Below are 20,684 nucleotides of genomic sequence, written 5' to 3'. Positions count from 1 at the left end.
TTTGTCGTTGTCGTTGTGTTGCATGCACAGCAAGCTGCTCGAGTCAAGAATAGTGGCATCTACTTGGCACTGCCGCCACCCCTTCTCCCCAAAGGTGGCAGGACTCGACTCGACTCGAGTCGACTCTAATCAAAGGCGCCTCAGCGCTGAATGAATCCTTTGTGAGGAGGCGAGGAGTGCGCACAGATAAACTGGGAAGCAGCTACCAGTTGTGGCAGCTGTGGCAGTGGCAGCAGTGGCAGTTCCACATTATGACAGTAGCAAGAAATGGAGAAAAGAAATGGCAATGTAGACATGGCCGCCAGGCAAAACGACAGAGCAGCTTCTCAACAGCAGCGTCGTCGCAAATTTTTAACCTTTTTCATCGAGGGGGATGAAGAGTCAGAGGGGGCAGGTGGTGGAGGAGGGGCAACGACACGGGGGAGTAGCTCGCATAAAAATTTACATGTCCCCGGGGCCAAGATTAAGTACAGCAGCCAAGACGCAGCAGCAAGTCATAAAAAAAAAGAAAACAACAACGAAACTGAGGCCAAGAAACGGAATGTAACAAAAACGTGGCGATTGAGTGGGAGAGGGGACTGTCGAGGGGGGAATTACAATTGAAGGAGCGAGGAGAGGAGGGGCGACTGAAATTCTGCGCAAATAAATTGAAAGAATTACCGCAGTTGATTTAAATGAAAGGCAAAAGGACAAACAATTTGCTTGCGGTCATAAAACCGAAGCTCTTCGACTAAAATGAGTTTCCCACTTGTAGCCAGAGTTGCCACAGTTCACCAAGAAGAGGATTGCCTTTTTTTTGGTGTTCGTTTTTTTTTTTTGACTGTACTTACCCTAGCTTGTGCGCCATTCTGTTGATTGTTGCGATCCCTTCGATTGACAGTTTTTAAGCCTTTCAAGAGACGCGCCAATGTTGTGCGCTTCTTTGTCTCGCGACCCTCTATAAAAAGAAGAAGTAGAAAAGGATTTGAGATTAGTCAAGGGACTTTAAGCTGTGCGAGATTTTGTTAATTGCACTCACCTGCTGTCGGTGGGAATTCATAGAAATATGCGGAGCGTGGACTCAGGCAGCTAAAACAGAAAGAGAAAGAGAGAAGAGAATTAATGCAAATTTGTTGCCACAATTCTTTTGGCGTGGACAAAACTCACTTTTGTTGCACAAAATTCAAATGCGCTACATTTGGCGGGAGTGTTTGATGCTGATGTGGTCCAACTCCGGCCTGTCCTGCCGCCTGTTGTCCTGGCACAATTGGTAAATGTTGCTGCTGCTGGTGATGTTGTTGTTGCTGCTGCTGCTGTTGTTGCTGCAGCTGTTGCTGCTGTATGCTCTGCTGCGTCTGCAATGTTTGCTGCTGCAACAGATGCTGCTGCTGTGTCAAACCGCCGCGTGCCACTCGCGGCGCAAACACGCCATAGCCAAAGCCATAGATTTCGTCCTCTTCCTTGTCGGACAAGCAGCTGGAGGGCTGTGAAATGTGAATGAAAACAAAATGAGTTCAAAGCTGTAAGGTGGACAAAATGCTAAGCAATGTTGAGAGAGCGTGCAACATGCAACAGAAGCAGTTGGAAATAAAAAAAGTTAAATGAAAAAAGCAAAACAACAACACAAATATATAATTTGAAACAATTGCTTAATTTGAATACGTTTAGAATTTGCCAAATCAACGCCAACATCAATAAATTTTCTTTTGGGGCCTATCTTGTTGTTGTTTTGTGCTGCTGCTTGTTTGTGTATCTGTTTCTGTTTCGAATACATACCGAGTACTTTCCTGGCACATAAATGGGCTGGCTATGACTATTTGGCAGACCGGCGCCGTGCGTCGAATGACCGCGATGGCCATGCTGCAGGCGCTGTTGCATGCCACTGCCGCTGGCAATGCCACAGCCAGCGCTGCCGCTGAGGCCGCTGCCACCGCTGCCGCTGGCGCCGCCGCTGCTGCCGCCGGCGGGATGAAGCGGACTGCGTTCCGCCCAAGCTGCTTGTCTAGCATTTTCTAAAGCACTTAAAATATCTCCAAAGGGAGCCATTAACAATTCACAATAGACCGATGCCAGACCCTCTAAATGGCCGCGTTGTCCGTCCTGCAAAACGAGAAGCACAGCAAATATACAGTGTTACTTCGCACTCCTCGAGAGGCAACTATTTTGTTTGTGGGGAGTGAGGGATTTTTTGAGAGGTGAGAGGTGCGAGAAGGCCAGAGAAAACTACGATTAACGATTAACGATGAGCGATTAAATGAGGTTATTGATGTTTGGCGTTGCAACTTGGGGTTTAATAATTGATTTAATTCTTGGGTTATGAATGCTTTTTAACGGGCTGGGAAGTTAGCTACAATAAACTACAGTAAGTGTATGAGTGTGCTAGTGTGTGTGCTGTGTGTTTGTGTGTGTGTGCAATGCGCTTAACTCAAATTAGTTTGCCGCTTGACGCCAATTCGCGCAAATTATTAAGTCGACGCCCCCTTGGGGCACTAAAAGCAACCGCCTAATGCACTTACTACAACACAACTAGAGAGAAATCCAGCAGAGCCTTCGAGCGCACATCGTTTGTCTTCGCATAAATTATGGCTCCAACTTGTGCCACACGTGTGTATGTGTGTGTGTTTGTGTGTTAGTCTCGACACAGCTGTAAAAAGCCCCCTGCTGTCGATGTGTGCAAATATTTACAGCTCAGCCTCATAGACGACATGGCACTTTTGCCTCTTGGCAGTAAATTGCGTCAGTTTGCGCTGCCTCCTCTGCTCCTCTTGCTCCCCTTCCTCGCCTCCCCCCCCACACATTGAAGGCGAAAAAATCAAGAAAAGAGCGATAAAATTGTTAAGCAAGAAACGGCGCTAAATTACGCAACATGCACACAATAAACACGAGGAGAGCAGCAGCAAGGCATTCGCAGAGCGAGAGGGAATGCAGGAGAGTAAGAGAGGGAGAGCTAGAGAGAGAGACAGCAGACAGTGAGCAGGAAAGAGAACTCCAACTGCCGCGCAATGACAGGCAAATGATATTTTGCAAGGAACTTGAAATTGGCCCACGCGGAGGAGTGTGAAGCAGCGCACTTTTTCGTTGCATACCTGCAGGGGCATGACCCCCCCGTCCATCCCCTTATACCGTCTTCCTCTACGCGCCGCTTCTCTCTATTTAAAATCCGGCGTGACACTTGGAAGTGGGCGCTTGGGGCGCATGTTGAACTCTTGACATTGTTTCCAAGCATTGCCAACATGACGCTGGGGCATCAATCAAATATGACACGCATTAAAATTCGCACGCCCCGCGTATCCCTACCGCCTCTCCTCTTTCTCTGCCTCTCTCTCTCTACCTTCCTCTTGCTATCACACTGAGAAAATTGACAGCTTTCCAACTGACGAGACGCGTGTTTCGCCTGCCGCCGCTTCTTGCCACCATGTGTCGCCTACTCATTTGTGCGACGCGTGGCGCATTATAAAATGCCCGAGTTGTTGCTATCTCAGTCTCTTCTACCTCTGACTTTTCTCTCCGTCTGTATCCTATATCTTTTCCCTCTTTCTTTGACTCATTTCTTTTTCCACACTTTCCTCAGCTTGCGCCTCAGTATTTTATGCTTTATTTATAGTTGAATTTTATGCTTCTACCTGGCCATATTCCTAGCCAAGTATCAGCTAACACACATACCTATATATACATGTATTTGTGTTAATGTGTGTGTGCGTGTAATTTAGCGGGAAATTGCTGCGTTTAGCGTAATTTTTGCTACTTATTGCCTCTCGGCGCTGCCACAGCACAGCAAAGCCTTTTCATTTGTAGCCTTTGGCTAAGGTCCTTTCTCTGTCAGTCCCCTTTCTCTCTCTCTCTTCCTCTTCATTTCCCCCTTCCACCCTCTGTGGGTAATTTCACAATGAGCCCTTAAGGCAACGAAGGTGTTGCTTGTTGTTGTTCATATTATTTGCTAGCTGGCTTCTTCTTTTCTTTATTTTCTTGTTGCTTTTCTTTATTAAGGATACTTCGTCGTCGTCTGCCGACGAAAAAGTGTCAAGTTTTGATGGGCTGGCAAAAGTGTTGTTGGCATTTTTATGAACCAATTTACAAGACAACCAAGTATTTCGATACTACACTTTTTTTTTGGGGAAACATTTTTAAATTGTGCATTTAGAAATGTATAGAAAAAGCTACTTAAAGCGATCTCCGCTTAAAGCAATATCTAGTTTAATGAATTCGCGAATGAATGTAAAAAGTTCATTATGCATTCTGCACAAATTTATTATGCAATTCCAAGATGATGGCAGCTGGCTGAGGGAGAATCAATTTCATAAGCATGTTGAGTACATAAATAAATACATACATACAGAAGAGAGCGAGAGAGAAAGATGATGATGATGTCCTTTTTGCCAGCTTGTCAAGCGGCAAACTCATAAAGTCATTTGCAATTTGCTGCCAAGCCAAAACCAATGCGAAATGACAGCAGCAAAAGTTTCTATGTAGACGCGACTCATAGATAAATAACTGCACGAGTGTGTGTGTGAGTGTGTGAGTGAGTACTCGAATAGATTCATAAAAAAAATGGCAACAAAATAACTGTCGCAATAAAATAATTTATTGAAGTTTTGCAATGCCAGCGACAAATGCAATAAACTGCAAAATTGTGCGGCGCTCACATGACGTATGCGTTATAAATTTATTTTCAATAGTTCGACAGCGCGCCCATTGCGCGCCGGCTTTATTGGCAACTCTTGACACACATCCCTAGCAACAGCAGTAGCGGGAAAAATGTGCGAAAATGTAGCAGAAGCAGCTAAAGGAGCTGCTGCTGCTGGATGGATGTGGATGGAACGACACAGGAGATTGGATAAAGGATAAAGTGATGTATGAGTTTAACGCCCTCACGTAGCTCGACAGCAGCAGAAGGAGCAGGACAGCTGCAAAAGTTGTCTGCTTATGAGGCAAGAAGATGTTGCCACCAGCATCGATATTGACAGCGAATCGACCGACGAAGGAGCTCGTGCCAGGATTTGGCAATGACAGCAGCAGAAAAGACCAAAAAATAAAAGTAGAAGGAGAAGGAGAAGCAAAGCAAAACTTTGTTGGCAGCCAAATGCTTGTTATTTGAGGCAACTTTACTCGTAGAGCTCTGGCTAAAATGACTTTGTGTTTATTTGTGTTGTATGTATTTAGTAATCAGCTTTCTGGCACAACAAATTATTTGAGCGCAACGGGGGCTAATAACTTTTGACATGTGTGCTTGTAAGTGCCACATCAACACAGAGAGAGTGAGAGAATGAAGGAAGGAAGTAAAGCTGATAGTGGGAGGCGTTGGGGCGTGACATGTAGATTGCCAGAGACTGGCAAAAGATCTCACTCGCTTCACGTTTGCTCATTAAGAGACCGCAAAAATGCCAGCAAAATTCCGTTCAAGCTTGTCAATTTTTTGCGCAAACTTGGCACTCGACTCTTGGCCAAACTCTGCTAATTGATGACATTGCTTGTTATGGGCAAGAGCTTTGCTGTTGTTGTTGCTGTTGCTGTTGTTGACGCTATTTGTTGCCTGCAAGCGTTTAATGAGCAAACAGAACGCACGCAAAATTACAAAGAACAGCCTCGAGTCTCAGTCTCTCTTCTCTGTCTCCGTGTCTCTGTGTCTGGTCAGCCCGTATTTGCACAAGTCTCCAAAGCCGCATGCAAACACCAATTAGAGTGACCGCAATGCAAACAAAGGTATCAATTAAGGGTCCAGCCATATAGCTCCCACCTCTCTGCTTCTACCTTCCACCTTTTGCCTTTACTCTTCCACCTCTTTTTGCCTGCCAGGCTTAGCTCCACTTTAAATGGGCTTAAAGGCACAAAACGTTGCTTCGCTGACTTCTGAGTCGTTTGTCGATGTCGTTGTCGTTGTCGTTGTCAAATGGAATGCAAGTCAATTTGCGTTTCAGTCATAACAAAGATACGACAACTTCACCCCGAAATAGAAGCTGAATTCAAATCCAGTTGCAAAAAGTCACAACAATCAGTGGCATTGCATCCGGTTTCCCCTCGACTGCCTTCGACGCGTAATCAGCTAAAAGAAATCAACTTCAACTTGGAAGTTATATTCACTGAAATCACGATGATGTTGATGTCCATGATGATGGCAGCCTAAGGCTTTCGCTTTGAGCAAAGGAATGGGGGAGTGATGGCACTTAAGGGTTAATTTCATAAATTGTAGATCAAAGCATTTTGCCAGAGAGAGAATTTGTCGACAGGCAACAAACGGGTGACACAACAGCAACAACCGGCAAGAAGAAGAAGAACTCCTGGTATTTTTAGCCCTGCAGTTGACAATTTTTGAAAAAGTCAGTGATTTGTAAATAATCCTTTTATGAGCACAATGGCTGCTCGTTAACGGCAAATGAGTTTTGACATGGCCAGTGGACAAGAGCATGCAGCCTACACGCCACCATGCCGCATGCCACAGCACCCCCTCTCCCCCTTTCCCTTCTCTTTTATATATGTACATTAACTACAACCATGCTAGCGACAACAACAACAGCAACCATTGCTTATCCCACTCGACAATCTGAGAACGAGACTTTGAATAATGCGTGGCCATTAGCACGGCCATCAGGTCGTGCTAGCTGTTGGCCTCCCTTTTCCCTTTCCCCTCTAGCCTTTACTCCTCTAACTCCTCTTTCCTCGATAGTTTAGCTACTGCGTGTTGTAATTGTAGTTGTGCTGCTTTGCCAACTTGTTAGCTTCGTTCTTCGTTGGCTAAGTTTTGCTTACTGAGTTGCTGCCTTCAGTCAGCAAAGAATTTAGTCAATTTCTTCATTCATTCAATACTCTTTTCTTTAGTTAGCTGTCGAACTAGCTGCCCATAAAATATTTTTTGGTCTTTAACTCTCTGTGTTATGCTCTTTCTATTTACACAACTTGAATTTGGATTCTTCTGCCTTTTTTGTCAGCCTATTTATGCTCTCTCTATTTACTTAATCTAGATTTCTTTAGTTAAGGATATTTTAAACTTAATAAGATTTTTATAGTTAGCCTTTCAACTATCTAGCTTTTGGTTTCTTCTGCCTTTTTAAGTCTTTCAAGTCTTATCCTTACACTATACCTAACTTCAGTTTCATTGTAACATTTAAGACTTTATAGTCACCTCTTCATAGTCTTTCTATTTACGCAACTTAGATTTCTAGAACATCTTTATAGCCATCTTTTTCGCATATGTTGTTGAAGAACTCCCACCTCCATCAGCGAATTTCCAGTTTTTTTTTCTCAGTTCTACCTCCAGTGTTCAGCTGTTAGTGTTCCACCAAAATTGTTCTTCCTAGCTGTGTCTATTAGTTATCTTCGTCGTTTCAGTTGCCTCTGCTCATTCTATGCTAAATAAACCTTCTAGTGCTATGCCTAAACTTCGCTTCCTGTTGGCATAGTTGCTGTTTTTAGTCCTAGTTCAAGCTTGCTCTTTGTTTTCTTCTGACTCCTTTGCTTAGGCTTGTTATTGTGCCTAGTCTCGCTCCTTCACTTGCTCTTGTAGCTGGCAATTTAAGGCAACACATTCGGCGCTGTTCGCAGTTCTCCTGCTCCCTTGTTTTTCGTAGTTTTTCGGTGTTAATATGCGGCATACATGCAAAGTTTTCAGCTGTTGCACGTCGCGTCGCGTCGCGCTTGCATTGCTTGCCACGCTTGCCTCTGCCCATTAAGACCGGCGCACAAAGGAAAAAGGTATTTTGTACAACAAATGCGAGCAATGTTAAGTTGCTGAAAAGCACAAAACTCTTCGCTGAAATTCATTAGCACGCCTCCTCTCTATGTATCGACAAGGCCAAGCTCAACTGGAAAGGAAGGGGAAGGAGGAAGGGGCAAGCTGTTAACAGGAAAGGGGCAAACTCGAGTGGAAACTGCGAGTTCTGTTGCCAGTCTGAAAGTATTTTCTAATTAAATACTCATGTTTTACAATATGACGCTGACATTTTGCGGAAATGCCTTTTAATTTTACATTTAAGATGCGAGAGCATTGCCACACACACACACACCAACACACACTCGCACACACACATGTGACTGCTTTTAACTCATTTTGTTGGTGGCAACAACGTTGATGCTGATGTTGATGCTGTTGCCACGGCTGGGGCACATTTCAGTTTAATTTGGCAGAAATGAGTTTTAGTTTTCATTTGGCCAGGCGGCAACACATGTTTGTGTGTGTGTGTGTGCGTGTGTGTTGGTGTGTGTGCGTTCACTTTTTGCTGTATCATTTCCGCTGCGCACTTTGCAACAGCCTTTCGTCGTCGTCGTCGTCGTCGTGCCCCATTCTACTTGCAACCACTTTTTGACTCTTCTAGACATTAGCAGCAAATAATTTAATTTCTCATTTTCATGCTCAAGTGGAATGGGGAAGAACTGTTGCGCTGTTACCTCTCTCGCTCTCTCACTCGCGGGAATGAAAAATTACGCATACGCCACGGTTGACATAAAATTGCGCATGATGCAAAAAGTCAGCCAGAGAGCGAATGGTAAAAATGGCAACAGCAACGTGCAACATGCAGCGTGCAACATGCAACGTCAGCTGGCGACAGACAGCCGCTGGCGCAACACACACACTCCCAAGTACGGGGGCGTGGCACTTTGCATTACATTTCAATTTCAATTTCAATTCTCTTCCTTTCTGTGTTGTGCTGTGCCATTTAATTTTAATTCATTTGCATTGTCTTTTATGACATTGCTGCAAGGATCTCTTTGTGTGTCTCCTGTTGGAGTCAGAGTCGGAGTCGAAGTCCTTTGTGTGTGTTCGCTGCGTCGTGCGTCAAATGAAATGAAATCAGCCATAATTAGCATAATATTTCATGCTTAATGTAATTTAAGTTGGCAAAAAAAAAGTGCAAAGAAGAGGAGGGAAAAAAATTAAACGCATGACAAGCTTGCAGAGTGACAGCCATGCAACAACAGCGAGACACAGGCTGCGTGCAACACCCCGACGCACACTTAGACAATGCCATCGATGCAAGGACATGTTGCAACTGGGGGAGAATTGTTGCCTGCCCCTTCTCCTCACCCCCTTTTTTTGCAGCATTTGACATATGCGCATGCAAAGTGCATCGTTTGATTAAACTCCCTCTGCTCTCTCCCTTTTCGCCTGATGTTGTTGCTGCTGTCACTGCTCTCGATGGATGGCCGCATTCTCCACGTGCAACATCCTACATGCCGCATGCCGCTGCCACATGCCACTTGCCGCGGGCTGCTGTCTTTGGCAATTTATGTGCTCGCTGACGCAATTATGCGAAATTTTCGCACAGCATGAAAGCGTTGTGGGCGTGGCTAAGCGTTTTAAGTTTTTGTTGTTTCCAACAGTGCAGCAACACAGCGATGGAGGGGAGAGAAGCGTAAAGTGGAAAGTGGGTTGAGAAAGGTTCTCATCGAGAGCGATTTGTTGGAGGAGTGAGCGCTTTCTGCTTTTCAGCGTAATTTAATTACTTTTCTGTGGCCAGAGGCCGTCGCTTTCGCTTGCCCATTTCTGTCCCTTCCCCCTTTTGCGCCTTCACTTTCTGGCAATTTAAATTTTGTGTGTGGCGCCCCCCAAAAAACTGCAAACTGCTTGAGGTCATATTAGCGCAAAATTAATGTTGTTTTAATTGTAAATGAGTTTCCAGCAAATGGCCGCATCGAAATGTTCTTCAAATACATTTTTCATAATTTACAAGCACATTTAATTAAAACGCTGATTTGCACATGCCACAAGGACCAAGAGTTTCACAACTACTGCCAGAAATTTAACTAGCTTTTGCTTCTGTGTTAAGAGGGCGGCTAATTACAGCTTGTAATTGGCTTTCTCTCTGTCTCTGTCTCTGTCTCTATTCGCTGTCGCCTGTCTAATGATTTATTTTTACTGTGTTTTTTTTTTGTATTGCGCCGACAAACATTTGCCTTGTCCCTTTGGCAAATTGACATTAAATGCACAATCGAACTTGAGCCGAGCGACAAGCCGGATGAACACAAAAACGAATCCCTATACTAATCTGCCACACAACAACAACAACAACAACAAGAATAGTAAGAACATTCGACAGGGCAACAGATAGCACCAAACAACAACAACGACGAGAAAAAAAGAAGCTGAAAAAGTAGGCGTTACTCGAAGAGCTGACAGCATGAGAAAGTGCCAAAATGACTAACGCACGAGTTCGTGTTTTAGGGCTATTTCTACTCTTGGAGTTGGAGCTAAAGTTAGAGACGGAGTTTGGATAGACAAGAAAGTGAGAGAGAGAGTGGGGGAGAGAAGAGACCATGACTGGCAGGCAGACAGATTGAGTTTCATTCGCTTGTAACATACACACAATCAAACACAACCAACACAACCAACACACACACACACTCAGACACACACACTCAGACATTCGCACTCACAACACTGGCGAATACCCCTAGCAAATAGCAAACGAATGCAGTCCGGCAAAAATTTTGCCAAATTACATTTCAACACTGCCTTTTGCTGTTACAGTTACAATGTTTTTACGACCGTTGCCCCAAAAACTGTGCGAGTCCGTTGATGTTGTCATGACATGTGTAACAAATTAAGTGAGTGCTGAAATTTGGCAATGAAAACTTGCTTTGTCATCACTCAGACAAGTTATAAATGTTTAAACTGTGAAAATTGTGTACAAGTTTAATGGCATTTGCTTCATTAGAAGCTTCAACAATTTATATAATTTTAAAACCTAAAATAAGTATATACAAATGCAAAAATATTTGCTTAATTAGAAGCTTACCTAATTTATAAATTTTTAAACTTTAAAAAAATATACAATATGAATGATTTTTTCTTCATTCAAAGTTTATTTGATTTATGTATTTTGGATTTCAAAAATTTTATTCAAATTAATAAAATTTTCTTGCTAAAAAGCTTTTCAAATTTATATATTTTTAAATTTTATTATTTATATACAAGTTTTAATAAAATTTCTTGGCTCTTAGCAATTGCGATTTGAGCTTTAATATAAGTACTTTAAGGTGAGTTAAGCTAGAAGAAGTTCTAACTTTATTTTTGTATAGTTTACTGGCTCAAAGTACTTATCTCACTGTATTTTAAGTTCTCTTCATTCTTTTATTGTAAACGAAGCTTGTATTATGTATTTAACATTTTATCATTGCTTTTTGTTCTATTTTTATGTCAACATTCTTTTTAGCTCTTTTTCCTTCGCTTTTCCCAACATTTTCTATCTTACATTACATTCAACTCTATTTCCAACACTCCCTTCAGTTTAAGTATTTATTCTTTGTACTACTTTTTGTGCATTCTCTTTTACCACTTTTATCTTATTCAATTCCCCTTTCCTTTCACTGTCTGCTAAATACCTGCATGCAAAGAGCATTAAGCCGTCGACTTTGTGAAACTAATCTCACTTTCTACTTTCATTATTCTTTGCAGTTTTTGCCTTAGTTGAATGGCCGCTTGGCCAGTTGGTTGGTCCGACGGTCGGTTGTTTGGCCGGTCAGTGAAAGAGAATTTTCACATTTGGCACATCAGTGTCAAATTGAGGCAACGGTCAGGACAGCGACAGCGACAGCAACGGGGAATGCAGACGTAGGCCGAACAAGATGAGATGCCAGGAAATTGCCAAAAATGTGTGTGTGCGTGTGTGTGTGTGAGCTACTGTGCGTGGGAGTGTGTCCTTCTGTCTGTCTATTCCCCTCGGCACGTCTGTCTGTCGGTGTCTGTGTGCTGGCCAAAAGTAGACATAAAATGAAATGAACAAAAAGATTTCTATCGTGGGCAGCAACAAGAAACCAGCTTCATTCTGGGCCGTCCAAAAAGTTGCTTAATATGACAGCCGCTTCAATGGCTGGGGCTCAAAAAACAAATGAGTGTGTAATAAACGTTGCGTTCTCGTCTAAGGGCAAAAGTTTTTCGGGCATAAAGTGCAATTGCCAGCAAACTAAGAAAACGCGCGCGCCTGAAAGTAGGCAACAACTTTTGCCCGGCACGTTAATGCGCGCGAGGTGGAGGGAAGAACTAGAAAGAGAGAGAGAGAGTGAGAGCGAGGGGCGGGTTTTGCTTGTTAAGCCGCCAACTTATTCTTTGCCATTTTCGGCCAACGGTGCGTGGTGCGTTTGGTCCGCTGTGCGTGGTTCGTGGTGCTTATCAGATTTTACCCCACTCAACAAGAGTTCTCTGTGCTGTGCTCTGCTGTGGTCTGCTGTGTGCTGTGTGGTCTACAGTTCTCTGGTAAGCCGATGCTAATCGCAACGCTCGCTCGGAACGCTTAAAACAATTTCCTTTGATGCGAGAGCGCTCGCAATCAAATTGACTTCATTTGTCCAAACTAAAGAGCAAAAGACTAAATGATAAAGGCGAAACGAACGCTTGTCCCCCCCATGGCCATTGTCGGCCATTGACGTTGGACACAGTCCATTTTCGTAGTTGGCATTTAATGTGCTGTGTGTCTCGCACCCTCGAGTCATATTTGCAGTTAACCGCATACAGAACACAATGGGGCCGCGTTTTGATGAATTCATGTGGGTTGCAAAGGCATATGAATTGATTTGCTGTCAGCGTCTCCGAGTTTAAGCTTGAGTCCAAGTTGACTATCTACACACACACATACACACACACACATAAGTTGCATGCACGACTTGCCCCAGCGACGTCCTCATTATGCCGCACATATGGCCACATGTTCTCTGCCACCACGTGCCACTTAATATGCGCAGGCATGTGTGGCAAGCTTTTGGCTGACTGCCTGACGAGCAAACTCCCCTCTTCCCTCGCTCTCTTGCTTTCATTTCCCTTTAGTATTTGTCTTTCTGCTCGGCTTTTTGTGCGCTGCCATTTCCGTTTTGCCTATTTGCCCAATTTAACGCATTTGCCTTTTGTTCTGCTGGGCGAACAATAAGAATTCGTCAAGTTGCAACATCCCAGAATTATGAATAATCATTTGCAACTCCAAATAGCAACAATCAATGAAGATTATCTCATTCAATTAAGGCTTTCCTCCCCAAAGCAAAGTTTTCCCTTTGCTGTCAACATTGTAATAAAAATGACCAAATGCTATTAAAATATTTGTAGAAAATTAAACGAAAGCAAAAACAGTTGCGGTCAATAAAAGTTGGCCATCATCATGTCAGGCGGCGCATAAAACTATGCTTAATTTTTTTATCAACTGCAAGTCATGAGCCTCGCGACGTCTTTTGCGCTAACCCAAAGACCAAGTTTGTGCCTGGCATTGGGCCAAATTACAGTGCAAAAAAAAACAACAAAAAGTCGACAAGCTAAAATGTTACTTTGGCCGCTGCTGCGGCGTAGGCAAAACAAAAGCGCGTGCATTGAACTTTTGAGAGAACACAGAAAAACAGACGGCGCAAAAGTTGGCCGCAAGGCGAGGCGGCCAAGTAGGTGGCAAAGTGGGCGTGGCACGGCACACTGCAAAACGTAAATAGTTTGTGCAGCTGCAGCAGCAACAATGACGGAAAGTGCAGCACACTGTTGGCACTTTGGCAGCCAGACAACCGAGACAGAGCAGACAGAGAGAGAGACAGTCGACAGTCGACAAGTGCCCCTTCTAATGAAGCCAGCCAAAGGCGCGCCTACTGCACCGTTTTCCCTCCCCTTTACCTCTCTCTTCTTGCGACAGAATGTCTGCCGAAAAGTGCAGAGGGAGACGCTCAGTTGCATGTCGACAGACAGGCCGTGCAATCTGCCATTTCTCGACTCGCCCTGGCCATCTGTGAGGCGTACACACTTGTCAGCTGCCGCTTTAGACATTGTTGACAGCAGTTGGCAACGCCCACCTCACTCGCTGGCATACCTTCTTCTACCCCTTTTCCTTCTCGTCGTTTTTTTTTTTTTTTTGTCAGTGTGACAAACTGATGAGTTGCCCCCATGCCAAGTGACAGCAGTTGCAACGACTGGGGACCTGAACGTATGTTTGTGTTGTTTGCCCGCCATTCAGTCTGTCAGTTGTTTGGCTTTTAGTGCACTTGCCAATTGCCTGACCTAGAAAATAAAAAAAAGCGTGTGCAATGCACTCTGCCTATCTTCCCTTTACGCTTATCTCTCGCTCTCTCACTCTCGCTTCCACTCAATTGTCTGTTTTTAGTGTGTTGCATTTTATTTTTACGTTTGTTACATTTTGATTGCCATCATCGGTATTTATGGCGCGCGGCTTTTGTGCTGTAAATCTGTTAAGCTCTTGAGCTGTTGAGTGCTTCGACCATGCTGCTCCACAGGGAGAGATATCAGAGGGGATGGGGGAATAAATTAATAAAATTTTATGAAGCTCTAGCGTTTATTATGCTAATTTCGCTTGCCATGAGTTAAATTGGCGCTTATCAAACGCTCGCCGCCCTATTGCCAGCCATTTTACCATTTTACCATTTGGCCAATTGCAATTTCATTTTCATTTTCTATTGCAGCATTATAAACTCGTGCAAAAAGGTGATTATCTCTTATGGCAACATCACAGAGAGAATGGGTATTTTTTTTCGATTGTTTGTAGTATAATGGTTTAGCGATTTGCGTTTCCCTTCAGCGAAATGCAAATTGATCTTGGTCAATATAGCATAACTCATAATTAAACTGTGCAAAATGTGCAAATATGCAAAATGTGAGCTGTAGACAATGCAGTTGTTGTGCTTGTGCTTCAAACCGCAGGCAGGCAAAGCTGTTTTCTACTGCCGCCATTCAATGCTCACAATGCAAATTAATATAGCATACTTAACAGCGTCGCGGCCATTTTGCGGTTCGTTCGGCAATGCCATTTTTTCGCCCCCACCCCCTCCCACACTTTGACACTTTGCATCAAAGCAAACGCAACACTTGCAACACATTTTTGGCCATTTGTTTTGCCTGCCACCACGCAACCAAACGGATTAGGAGCAAGAGGCGGAGGCGGAGGCGGAGGGATTGTCGCGTCGCTGGCTTTGTTGTTTATCAACGCTGACAAATCTTTATGCGTTCATTTCATTGTGCTCTTGCCTTTTTTCAAATACCCTGGGAAGTAGGGTTTGCAAAGGGCAAGTTTAGTTACCAAGACTTTACTTCTTTATTCAGTTTCCGCTTTAATCCTTTACAGGGTATTGTCAAGTTCAAATCTTTATGCATTTCACTGCCAAGCTGTTGTTGTTTATATGCGGCACTCTTGCTATTTTTCATTAGAGTGCGCGCGTGTGGTTAGCTGCATTGTTGACATACGGCTTGTGGGCGTGGCAGTGAACGAGAGGGACGCAGAGTGAATGTGAATGGGAATGCGAGTGCGTCTGTCTGTGTGCCCCTAAGCCACAATGACTGCCCCAAAGGGAGCAAGGCGTTTGGTCGAGAGACAGAGAGAAAAGGGGTTGGTTTTAATTTATTTAAATGCTTATCACGAAAGGCTTAAATGTTATTTTGCTTGTTGCGGCGGCGGTTTAAAGCGGCTTATAAAATAAAATAGAAACAAACAAACAGCAAAAAAACAAAAAAAAATCTCAAATTATTACATGAAACGCATGACAAACGAGGAAGGGAAGAAGAGGAGGAGGAGGAAAAGGAGTCGATGCATGACACATCTTTACCTTTTGCCTTTCATTTATGCTTTTGATATTCGTTTGGCGTATTTGTTTTTGCAATTTGCCGAATGGACTTCCGTTGGCCTGTCCGAAATGTATTGCTTAATTAAACGTAAGCAGAGGGCGAGACGATGTTGTTGTTGTTGTTTATGCCACAAGACAAGACCAGACACAGACACAGACGCAAGCAACAACCGCTGAAGGGGCAGAAGAGAGAGAGAGAGAGGAAGAGAGAGAACTGTTTCAGCTGTCGACCCCAAAATGCCAACCGCAACAAGACAAAATCAACAAGGACATGCGGTCCAAAGAGAGGAGAGACGAGAGCGGAAGGCGACTGTAGCAAGAATCTGCCAACTGCCCGGTTCAATTAATTATTCAAGTGAAAATTTTCATATCCTGCGATACATACAAAATAAGTCAGGTCGCTTGCCCTCCTCCTCGCCAGCTTCGACAGCTGTTTGACCTTACCTCAAATGAGTGCCCCAAAAATAGCCGAGGCGAGGGCGTCGCCTTGTTTGCTGTGGCAAATTTATGGTTGCAAATTGTTTTGCACCCGGCAACAGGCAACAGAAAAAGGTTAACACGCGGCGGGGCGGATGAGTAACATATTTTGAGGCCTCGTTGAAAAGTCAACATTTGACAGCAACAGCAGTCAAAGCAATCGCTGCTCTTGAGATGGTCAACTGTTTTGCTACTTTGCATGCGCAGCGAGGTTTGGGTTACCCGAGAGAGAGAGAGAGAGAGAGAGGGAGAGATAGAGAGTGGGAGAGCAAGAAAAGGTTCAAGGCTCAACTGGAGTCGACGACTCCGGGTTTTGTTGTTGATGATGATGATTGTAATCCGGTTTGTAAGTTATGTGCTGCTTAATTGAGTTCACATGCACATGACCTGAATTCTTGATTGCCACAGCACAGAGAGCACACAGAGTTTGCCAGGGTATAAACGCAATCCAAAGGATGCTTGCTGGCAAAAGCATAGCACTAAAAACCTAAGCTATATGCCGAGCTTAAATGTGCGGCGGGTGCGCGCCAGGTGTGCTGACTGCTGATGAGCTAAACACACACATACGTATATGTTATATTGGCACACACTTATACATAGATACACTCACACTCTAACTCTCACACACACTCGGCAGGACGTGCTGGCTGGCAGTTTAGGGCACAGCGGGAAGTGCGCTTAACCTGCAAGTTGATTTCACTTATCCTTTATCTTTTGCCCTGTTTTGCTTTTACTTCTATTATGCAATTTCATAGCTCTCTCTCTCTACGTGTGTGTGTAAAAACAATCTCTTAATTTTCGTAAATCTGCACCTCATAATTTATTTTAATTGCCTCAGTAAGAGCTACAAGCTTCAAGGCTCAGACAATGCTTTGATGATGCCCACATACGAGTATATTATATATAGAAAAAATGAGCTGGACCCAAAAGCAATTTATGATGGTAGTCGGAGCTATTGTTTATGTTGTCTGTCTGGCGAATTTACGTCGTGAGTTTTTGGGAGAGAAGCAATTCAAACTTTATAAATGCAGCAGTCAGAAGGGTGGCAAAAACTAATGAAACTAATTTAGTGCACAGCTCAAGTCAAAATCTAAACAGGTAACAGAGCAGAGCAGAGTAGAGCAGAGGCGAGGCCACAGGCTTCAAATCATTTACCCGCAGCCTTCAGCCGAGCATCGTGTTGTATGCTGTACAACCGCAGGATACGAGTTAAAAATTGCACAGCTACAGACAGCAAATGGATGTAAGTCTAAGTGTGTGTGTGTGTTGGTAAAAAATATGTAAATATGCACCTGCTGCTTGGCTGCTCGGCTGCTGATCCTGTAAAGTCTGCGGATGCTTGTGGCCTGCCCTTGCTACTAAAATACACTTTAACTTTTGCACACACACACACACGTGCCAAGGTAGCAGCGAAGAGTGGGGGAGGAAAGTGCGGGCGTGGCCGCAACAATGTTGTAAAACTTTTTGGCCCCGAGAAACTGTTGCTGTTTTGCCAGCCAAGAGAGAGAGAGCTGAAGCCTCGCAACATTTGACAAATGTCGGTTGTAGAACGAAGGGAGGTGGAAGGACAAGGACAGGGGATGATGCCCTAGAGGCTTTTCTATGAGGCTTTTAATAGTTTGATGTATGAGTCGCATATATGTATATGGCAGCCACACATATGCAAATTTCAGCAGCACAGCAGCGAAAGCAGGGGGGAAGAGGCAAAGGAGTTGCCCTTGCTTTTGCCTTTGCCTTGTCACAGCGTCGCCACTAAGCCTTTTTATTACGCATTTCGTTACTTTAGATGTAAGCATGTGTCAGTGTGTGTGTTAGTTGAAATTAACACAAATGTATTTAGTTTTTGCCGGGGCAAAATGTTGGGCAAACTAATAGTCTCTCGCTTCGCATGAACATTTTTTGGGGGAGAGCGAGAACAAGTTTTCAAGGTGCTTCTAATGCTTGCCACAGCCTGCCTAAGTATGTGTGTGTGTGACGGTGTGTGTGTGTGTTTGAGTAATAGCTTTAGGGCCACAAACTTTTAAGCTAATTTTTACGAAATGTGCTTTAAGTTTGCTTTCCTCTCTTTTTTTGGGCATATGCGGCGTATGCGCTATATTTACTTTTATCGTTTTTTTTTTTATTGGTATACAAAATACCAGAGCGCTTTCTCCAAAAAATTATGCAACAATTCGCATTGTTTGGCAGCTATTCGCGCCGCTGCCTCGTTGTCTTGTGTCGCTTGCGCAAATAATGAACACGAAGTTCAAAGCTAACATAAATAAAATTGTTAACATTTTGCGCTTGTGCCACGCCCACACACACACACACACAGCAGTCGCAGTTGCACGCCCCAACAATTGAATTTGCTGGAATGAAAGCAACTTAAATTACAGACTGCAAAGATACTCTATAAACAGTCGAGGCTTGAATAAAATTGAGAACTTCACTTGTTTATAGTCGCAGCTAACTTATGGCTAGAATTTTAGAGAGTACAACGCAAAAAAGAAATAAATACATAAAAAAAAGAAAGCGGCAAAGCTAAGCTGAAGCTAAAGCTAAAGCAGAAAGAAACTTTTTCCTTTTCGCTGACGTCGATGCTTCAGCTGCTGTTGCAAATGGAATTCGCCGTTTGATGTGCTCACGTTTTTCGGCTGCCTTTTTCACTGGCTCGCAACACACACAGAGAGAGAGAATGAAAGAAAGAAAGGAGAAGGAGATGGAGAGGTGACTTTCACTTGGGCGTCGCCTTGTGCAATTGTTTGAATACTTTTTGCAGCGCATTAAATTAGTTTCGTTTGAGTTAACGTACCGAATCCCCAGACACACAGAGACGAGCAGCAGCAACAGCAGACAGAATAGAACAGAACTGAGCTGAACTGAACCGAAGCGATGCTGAACAGAAACGACATATACAACAAGTTATAATCATGTCAGTCAAAGGCAAAACAGAATTTTCGGCTAACAAGAAAATGTGTAGAGCAACGTGGCTGTCTGTCAAAAGAAACTTTTTGCAGACATTTAAGATTGGGGAAGAAGAAGTTGGGAGAAGAGCAACTGGCTGGGCAATTGACTTTAATGGCAAAGTCGAAGCAGTACTTTCTTGGCTCAATAAAACTGTCGGCAAACGCACCTTAAACCATAAATGTCAAATTGTTCAATGATGTCCTGCTGCTGCTGCTTCTGCTGTGGATGTTGCAAGCAGAGCTGCTATTGTCCTGTGGCTGACTGCAACTTCACCACAAAAGAGCTCCACTGTCAATGGCCAATGGTGTTCATAATTGAAAAACGACAGGACAAAGAATGACTGCATTAAAGCTGCGCTGTTGACAGACAATTTTCACAATTTCCTTCGGCATTCTTAAGCTGCCAAAGCTGCTGTGATTTGAGTCAAGTTTGTTCTTCGCAGGTTTTGTCGTTTTGTTTGCTCTCATTTATTTACATTTGTTTTTCCCTTCCTAATTGAAGTGCTATTTGCGCCACCCTTCGAGAAGGGGTTCGAGAAAATTATGCAATTTTCATAATGCGCATCATGATTGAGATCGTTTGTTGTAGATAAGTTTGAGTAGAGCGAAATCAAAAAGGGGTGACTTCATTGCTTGGCGCGCGGCACGCGGCATGCCGCATGCGGCAGCCAACGTGAAGCAGTTGTTGTGGTTGCAGGACTAATGTTCATAACTTCATTTGCATTGCGTTCTGCCGGAGATGTGACAATGCAAATAGAAATGGCAAAAAATTGTAAGCGCAATTTCAAAATTTTGACAGAAGTGTAAATGCAGGAGAGAAAGAGATGATAGAGGGGAAAGGGAGGGGAAGGTGGACAGACTGTGTTGCAGGTGGCACTGTCAGAAGAGGGAACGACGCATGTCAACATGAAATAAATCACTAAACGCTGTGACAGTGTCAGATGTCAGTGAAGGAGCGAGCCGACACAGGACACAGGACAAACTCTGCTGTTGTTGTTGTTGTTGCTGTCTCTGTCGCACACAGGAGGCACAGGAGGCAGGACAATGACCGTTGCCATTGCCATTGCCGTGCTGTGTCACTTCATTGTTGACATTTAACGTGTTCGTGTTTGGCGTGACAAGTGACATGCTGTGCGCGACCTGACGTTGCCGTTGCTGTTGCTGCTGCTGCGACCAACTGTTGAGGTTGAGCAGGGGAACAGTTGCCCAAAAGGGTTGAGCACGAACATTTTTTTGGTGGGTGTAGAGGAAGAGCAAAGTCGGAACAAAAGGTAACGTATAATTGCATAAATATGCAAATTAGTGAATGTGTCTCGTAAATGAAGAGGGAAGGGAAGGAGAGCGTATGTAACAGGCGGGGGTGTGTGTGTATAAAAAGGGGTGCGCCTGCTTGACGCATTGTCGCCCCAATGTCAACGAGTGTCGCCCCGGTGTCGTTGTCACACACGCAACACACACACCCACACAGGACAAACGACGGGCAACAACTTCACTTCACTTCGAGGTGCTCGAGTAAAAATCTATAGCATACTTTGTAGCGTCGCTGCCACCTGACTGTCTCTCTGTCTCTTGTGTGTGTGTGGGAGTGTAGGTGTGTGTGTGTGCGCATTGGCATATCAATGCTCAATGTAAGTCGCTTTACTGTTGCTGCTGCCGTTGGCATTTTGCATGCACGGAAATGTGTCTAATTTCAATACAAAGTAACTTTGACAACGAGCTGAGCTCGATACAAACTTGCATTTGTCTTTGTGCAATTGA

General features: G+C 44.0%; 1 protein-coding gene across 5 annotated transcripts in view; it reads right to left on the bottom strand.

Annotated features, from left to right (window-relative positions):
* Positions 1 to 20,684, bottom strand: part of LOC132787025 (sterile alpha motif domain-containing protein 5) — a 168,139-nt gene that overhangs the window by 16,844 nt on the left and 130,611 nt on the right. For 4 of the 5 annotated variants that reach the window (XM_060793865.1, XM_060793867.1, XM_060793866.1 and 1 more), the window contains exons 3-6: positions 1,756 to 2,079; positions 1,147 to 1,463; positions 1,019 to 1,068; positions 831 to 937 (exon numbers count right to left, since the gene is read on the bottom strand). In XM_060793865.1, the coding sequence (XP_060649848.1) occupies positions 831 to 937; positions 1,019 to 1,068; positions 1,147 to 1,463; positions 1,756 to 2,079 (798 nt within the window). The remainder of the gene's footprint in view (positions 1 to 830; positions 938 to 1,018; positions 1,069 to 1,146; positions 1,464 to 1,755; positions 2,080 to 20,684) is intronic. The other variant, XM_060793869.1, reaches the window with a different exon arrangement.

Source organism: Drosophila nasuta, chromosome 2R, assembly GCF_023558535.2.
Source record: "Drosophila nasuta strain 15112-1781.00 chromosome 2R, ASM2355853v1, whole genome shotgun sequence".
Classification (NCBI taxonomy): Eukaryota; Metazoa; Arthropoda; class Insecta; order Diptera; family Drosophilidae; genus Drosophila; species Drosophila nasuta.
Note: the sequence above shows the minus strand (reverse complement) of the source record. Positions and strands in the feature narration are given on the sequence as shown.